General features: G+C 36.3%; 1 protein-coding gene across 1 annotated transcript in view; it reads left to right on the top strand.

The window, feature by feature from the left end:
* trim35-27 (tripartite motif containing 35-27) overlaps window positions 1–6901 on the top strand; it is a 14153-nt gene extending 7252 nt beyond the window's left edge. The window contains exons 3-7 of the mRNA XM_084132491.1: window positions 1183–1278; window positions 1702–1932; window positions 2811–2833; window positions 2922–3040; window positions 5987–6901. Of these exons, the coding sequence (XP_083988617.1) occupies window positions 1183–1278; window positions 1702–1932; window positions 2811–2833; window positions 2922–3040; window positions 5987–6570 (1053 nt within the window). The 3' untranslated portion in view covers window positions 6571–6901. The remainder of the gene's footprint in view (window positions 1–1182; window positions 1279–1701; window positions 1933–2810; window positions 2834–2921; window positions 3041–5986) is intronic.
* Window positions 6902–7330: the final 429 nt, after the last annotated feature.

The raw sequence follows: 7330 nt of genomic DNA, 5'->3' as shown, positions 1-7330 counted from the left end.
TGTACAATTAATTGCAACTACAGATTAAATCTTAACTTAGAGAAATGAATGAGCAGCTCAAAACTTCAAATATATCTTTAAAGGTGCAATGCGCAACATTTCATGTTAAACATACCCGTTTTTCTAACCCATACATGCTTAAACAATTGCCTGATGGGCTGAATGAGCCCTTCTCTGATCACTGCGATTGCCTCTATAATCCTGTACAGTAAAATAAATAAGAGGGATTCGGGACGGAATTTGAGACTGGGCGTGACGTCATGCGTGTTCACGCTCACCTGGCTATGTCTGGCAGGTTTGTGTATTCGCCACCATTCTCCGTATCAGCGAAGACAACTCGAGCGACAAAACTTTAGTCAACTTTCGACAAAAGTAGAAGATGGATTCAAAGAGACCGTGTGGTCCATGAGCGTGCACACCTCTGGTTGCAGTTTCGCTTGTCACCAGAGGGGGCATAGTTCTGCAAAAACTCAGAGACTTGCGCATTGCACCTTTAAAAAAAACTATCGATCGTTTTATCTATCTATCTATCTATCTATCTATCTATCTATCTATCCATCTATCTATCGTTCTATCGTTCGTTCTATTGTTCTATCTATCTATCTATCTATCTATCTATCTATCTATCTATCTATCTATCGATCGTTCTATTGTTCTATCTATCTATCTATCTATCTATCTATCTATCTATCTATCTATCTATCTATCGTTCTATCGTTCGTTCTATTGTTCTATCTATCTATCTATCTATCTATCTATCTATCTATCTATCTATCTATCTATCTATCGTTCTATCGATCGTTCTATTGTTCTATCTATCTATCTATCTATCTATCTATCTATCTATCTATCTATCTATCTATCTATCTATCTATCTATCTATCGTTCTATCTATCTATCTATCCCTAATCATCCATACATATATATATATATATATATATTTCCATCCATCCATATCCATATATCTATATCCCAATCCATCCCATCCGTACTGTGTTGCCTTTCTACATATTAGTATAATAAGATTAAGAAGCTAAATTTGAGAGATGTTGAACTATAAAAGCTTGACTAAAAGCCTAATGTTCTCTACACAGGGAGATCCTGCAGCCAAGACACAGATAAAGCAATCCTCTGAGATACATTATATAATATCACTCTAATCTCAACTTTTCAACTTTTCAGGAGGTGCTCAGAACAAGACTGAAGCCTTTACAAGAGAAGCTCAAACTGTTAAAATCAGAGAAATTCTCCTGTGATCAAAGAGCAAAACACATCAAGGTAAAATCAAGTCACACATCCTTCATATCACAACCATTACTAGTTAACTGTTATTCAGTTTATACTGTTTTTATTAAATACAAATTATGTTTTGCAATTAAGAGGCTGATTATTTGTATATAGCAGTGTTTAACGTTATTTATAGATAAATATGTAAATATGATCCTTCATTAAACAGAACAAAGCTAAAGAAAAAACAAGATTTTATGTAAAATTACAGTTATTAACTGTATGTTATTAACGGAAAATTACTGTATTTTTACGAGATGTTTATTTTCCGTTATTTTATTTTGTAGTAAAAGTTGTAGTTATTTTTATTTATTTGTTTATTTTGGCACCCCAGCTGCCAGAAAATTACCGTTTTTTTACAGGATTTGTTTTTTTTACAGTGCCGATAACAATTACATGTTTACTGTGTTCCAGAACCAAGCCAAGCAAACAGAGGCACATATAAAGGAGGAGTTTGAGCATCTTCATCAGTTTCTGCGTGATGAAGAAGTGTCCAGGATAACTGCTCTGAGAGAGGAAGAGGAGCAGAAGAGGAAGGTGTTGGAGGAGCAGATGAAGAGGATCAACACTCAACTCTCGTCTCTGGAAGAAAGAACGAGGATCGCTGAGGAGGAGATCGAGTCCAACAACATCTCATTCCTGCTGGTAAACACAATTACTTATCATACTTTCTGACCAGATTTATTAAAATGATGTCTGGAGGGGGTATTTGTTTTTATTGACACTACAAGTTTGATTAAACCATCAAAAGATTACAGCTACAGGTTATAAAAAGATAAATAAAAACATAAAAAACAAACAAAAAGCATACAAAGACTACAACATATTCGGTTATTAATATTTAATTGGTTCATGTTCATAATTTCTCTGTAGCCTGAAAAAAAAAAAAAAAAAAACATGTCTGCACAATTTGAATTATTTAAATAGTTTTGATATTTGTTTTTGATCAAAAATACAGTAAAAACAGTAATATTGTGAAATATTAGTACAATTTATAATAGCTGTTTTCTATGTGAATATATAGTAAAGTGTAATTTATTCCTGTGATCAAAGCTGAATTTTCAGCATCATTACTCCAGTCTTCACATGATCCTACACAGTGTCACATGATCCTTCAGGAATCAGCTGCTTCATATTTCTGTGGAAACCATTTTTTCAGGATTCTTTGATGAATAGAAAGTTCTAAAGAACAGCATTATATATTTACTGTAAAAGGTTAGGATGGTAGAGCCCTAGGGTTCTTCTTAAATAACTGCATGCTTCTTTCAGGTTATGAATATTTTTTACTGATAAAGTATGTTTACGAGCTGATTAATCAAAATTAATTAATTTTTAATAAGACCCCTAAAAGATTCTTTATGAAGCGCCTGATGGAATCCTTTAATAGCTGATCTTTGTAAATAGAGCCATTACCATTGAGCAATTTATAATAATTATAAACCTTCATTGATTTTAATCATGAGATTTGTTTTTAATTATAATATCTGTTTGTCATTTCCATGGCCGTGCAAATCCGATTAAAGAAGTACAAAGGCTCTCCTGACAGGTGAGTGAAATGCCCCGTGTTTGAAGCCTCTCTGCTGGGATTGTGAGTTAGCATCAGGACCAGTACTGATTCAGGGATGTTTTCCCAGTCCTCAGAGCACCAGTCCGTGTCCAGAGAAGCTTCCGGAAGTGCAGATCGATGTGGCAAAGCATCTGGGAAATCTGAAGTTTGGAGTATTGCAGAAAATGAGGGCTGCCGCTCAATACAGTGAGTCTCATGACTGAAATATGACTTACGCTGAAAGACTAAACTGCAAATAATAATGGACATACTCAGAATTTACAAATATCTAAACATTCTAAAATCAAGATACGGTAACACTTTATTTTACCGTGTCCTTGTTACATATGTTACATGTACTTACCGTAGTAATAACAGTAAATTATGCATAATTACATGCAACTAACCCTCAACCAAACCCTAATCCTACTCTAACCCTATAGTAAGTACATGTAGTTGCTTAATATTACTCAGTACTTAAATATATAATTACACTGTAACAATGACACCTTAAAATGAAGTGCAACCCAAGATACATTTACTGGAGAAGCTAAATAACTTGAAAGTGTGATATTAAGTGTGAAAAATGTATAAAAATGAAGTGAGTTTATGCTTAAAACGGGATAAAATGGGGTCACGATCTTGTTTTCCCTTTTCACAATCTTTTCTTGGCAGATATTTGTTCTTATTTTAAGCATAACCTTTTTAATGTCTTTTTGATGACATATTTTAGTAACTGGGTATAATTCGAAAACTTAAACACTCAAAATTCATCCTGTGAAAACTGTTTTGAAATTGGACATTGCGTTATTATGAAAACGGTATAAAACATTTCAGCGGCTAAATTTTTGTGATATCAACTTTAAATTTGGATCACGACTTGGTAAAACATATGGCTTTGATTCTATATCAGTTTTAGAGTCCAAATTATTTTATAAAATATATATTTAAAATTTGTAAAATAATATTTTTTGTAAGATATATATATATATATATTATCAATTCCGTCAATGGCAGGGAAGCGTTGTCTCATAAATCATTTAATTATTTAATTCAATCAAATTGAATTCACATTTATTTGTTTAGCGCTTTTCACAATGCATATAGTTTCAAAGCAACTTTACAGAAAATGCATGAGTCTACATTTCAATTTCGATAATCATGCGTGCATTTGATCTGATATAACTGGAGTATAAGGTTATGAGATGCATTATATGAATGCTAGGCTAAAGAGATGTGTCTTTAATCTAGATTTAACTGGGAGAGCGAGTCTGAGCCCTGAACATTATCAGGAAGGCTATTCCAGAGTTTAGGAGCCAAACGTGAACACACTCTCCCTCTGTTAGTGGACTTAGATATTCTAGGTACTATCAAAAGCCCAGAGTTTTGTGATCTTAAAGAGTGTGATGGATTTTAAGACGGTAGAAGATCAGTTAAATACACAGGAGCTGATGCATTATAGGTCAGAAGCAATCCTTTTGAATTGAATTGAAACAGAACTTAATAGGTAACCATCATATTTTCCTGACCTGGTAAGAACTCTACCAGCCGCATTTTGGACTAGTTGTATCTTGTTTATTGTGGATGAAATGCATTACAGTAATCTATTCTAGAGGTCATGAATGCATGAACTAACTGTTTTGCATCAGAAAACAGATAACATGCAAATCTTTGCAAAGATAACAACCACTCTTTCAGGAATTCATCATAGTGCCCTGGAGGTGTAAACGCGCTGGCCAAAGCAAGAGATAGTATGGATTGTTTTTCTTATATCTGAGAGTGAAACATTTAGCACGAGCACTTCAAACGAGTTAAACCTGTTTTCTGAGTAACATTAAACATATCTCTATAGATAGTCACAACACCTCTGCCACAACCAATCAGACGGGCTTGGATCTGGGCCAACACTGTGTTGCTGTCTGTTATAAACACGAGACCCAAAAATGAAGATTCTGTCAGTAATTACTCTCCCTCATGTTGTTCAACCCCGTAAGACTCTCATTCATCTTCTGAACACAAATTAAGATATTTCTGATGAAATCTGAGAGCTGATCACTCCTCCATAGGCTTCTAGGTAATCGAGATCTGCCATCCCAGAAAAGTTAGTAAAGACATCGTTAAAATAGTCCAAGTGACTACAGTGGCTCAACCTTAAAGGGATGGTTTGGAGTAAAATCAACCTAGGGTCCTTTGCACCATGACCTCGAGCCAAACACCCCCCAGAAGCTTTTTCCCTTGGTCGAACATTATTAAAGTTAGAGCTTATTTAGAGAGATCAGCCGGATGGCTTAGTGCAGCGCTAATGGATCCAAGACTGTATCTCGTAAATTACCCCACTAATAATGCCCAGAAGGGCACCAAACTTCTACAGTAGTACAAATAGGTTCTGTACTCATAAAACGAGGCATTGGAAAGTTTGTAAGTACATCAGGAGTTTATTTAAATAACACTTGCCTGATGGCTAATGCTACCGCTAACCCAGACACCAACGTCACTTCACTGAGTTGAGAAAAGCACATAAAAGTCCTGGCAGAAAGCGATGCAGAAGGATGTAGTGAAATGAAGAGTTGCACAGAAGAAAATGAAGAGTTGAATATTTTTGTTTTTTTGCGCACAAAAAGTATTCTCGTCTCTTGATAAACTTAAGGTTGAGCCACTGTAGTCACTTGGACTATTTTAACGATGTCTTTACTAACTTTTCTGGGATGGCAGATCTCGATTACCTAGAAGCCTATGGAGGAGTGAGACAGCTCTCAGATTTCATCAGAAATATCTTAATTTGTGTTCAGAAGATGAACGAAAGTCTTACGGGGTTGAACAACATGAGGGAGAGTAATTACTGACAGAATCTTCATTTTTGGGTGAACTAACCCTATAAGCCAGGTTTCAGTCAGGCATGAGCGATCTAATGTTTATGAGCCTTATAGCTTTATGAATTGATTTTGTTCAGTGATTTTGAGATTTTATGGTTTAATCACGATCAAATTTTTTAGATCCTATAGATATATTGTTTGACCCCACTAATTGAGGAATAAACACAGAACAAAGACTGTGATTTGAGGTTTGACTTACTAGTCGTTATCTCATAAATGATGGAAAATTCTGTCAATGGCGGAGAAGCGTTAATAAACAAACATCTCTATTCCTCTATAGTTCCTGTGGTCCTCGACCCCAACACCGCTCACCCGTGTCTCCAGCTCTCAGACGATCTGAGCGATGTGAGCTTTGGTCAGTGGAGTCGACAGGCTCTGGGATTCACGGAGAAACGCGAGGGCTATACGAGCGTCCTGGGCTCTGAAGGCTTCAGCTCTGGGAATCACTGCTGGGACATCGAGGTCGGTGAAAACACCACCTGGGCTTTAGGAGTGATTTCAGAGTCTGCCATCGAGACACGAGACAATCCTCCCAGTTCTGGCCTGTGGCGCATCGGCTTCCACAACGGGACGTACGGACAAGGCCTTTCAGGGGAGTTTCTGACGCCGTTCACTGTGAAACACAAGGTCCAGATCATCAGAGTCCAGCTGGACTGGGACGGAGGAAAGCTGTCGTTCTTCGACTCTCTCACTGACGCTCATCTCCATTCCTTCAAGCACAGTTTCAGTGAGAGAGTGTTTCCGTACTTCTGTAACGCGTGTCCGTCTCAAGCGCTGCGCATCTTGCCGGTGGAAATGTCCGTCGCAGGACATAAACTGTCCACACTAAACCAGTGTGATGGAGAGCAAGCAGAACTGCGGTAGTAAAAGCCCTGCTCAGATGTGTGTGTGTGTGTGTGTGTGTGTGTGTGTGTGTGTGTTCTAAATGTAATTATTTTAAATATTGATGTTTAACTGGAAGTATTTTAGGGGGTTGCGTGACAAACTGTCCTGCTGAATTGTAACACATGCTTTATGCCTGTAATTATGAGCCCTGTCGAACCCTTCACACGAAAACACGCCTTGCTCTGTCTGAAAGAGCACATTCTTCTGATCAATTCCATAATTCTTTATTCTCTATATTATTATAAATATTGCATATTACTTGAATTATGCAAATAAGGAAGTAATGAAATAAAAAAATTATTATTTTTTTTTTGGTGATGTCTATTATTTTCTTCTTATGATGCCTTCTCTTATTAGTGTACATCTGTTTTGTCACCAGGCGGTTGGTTAAAAAGTGTGTATGTGTGTGTGTGTGTATATATATATATATATACACACACACACACACACACACACACACATACACACACACACAACACATACACACACACACTAAACAATAGTGTTTCCAATAATTTAGCTTTTGCTAATACATTATATAATACATATTCATTATATAATCTTTTTTCAGCACCAGATTTGCATGCAATTGATTACCATTTTATCTTTAAATGCCCTTGAACTTTTTTAATGTGTTTGCCACTGACAGGCTACAAGCTGATCTCATGCCAACTGCTCTAAGGCAATAGTCTAACTGTTTAATTCTTCTCATGGTTTCTACATATTCAAATCAAGCTCA

Source organism: Abramis brama (genome assembly GCF_963993115.1).
Source record: "Abramis brama genome assembly, chromosome: 13".
Taxonomy (NCBI): Eukaryota; Metazoa; Chordata; class Actinopteri; order Cypriniformes; family Leuciscidae; genus Abramis; species Abramis brama.
This window is presented reverse-complemented; position numbering and strand designations above follow the sequence as displayed.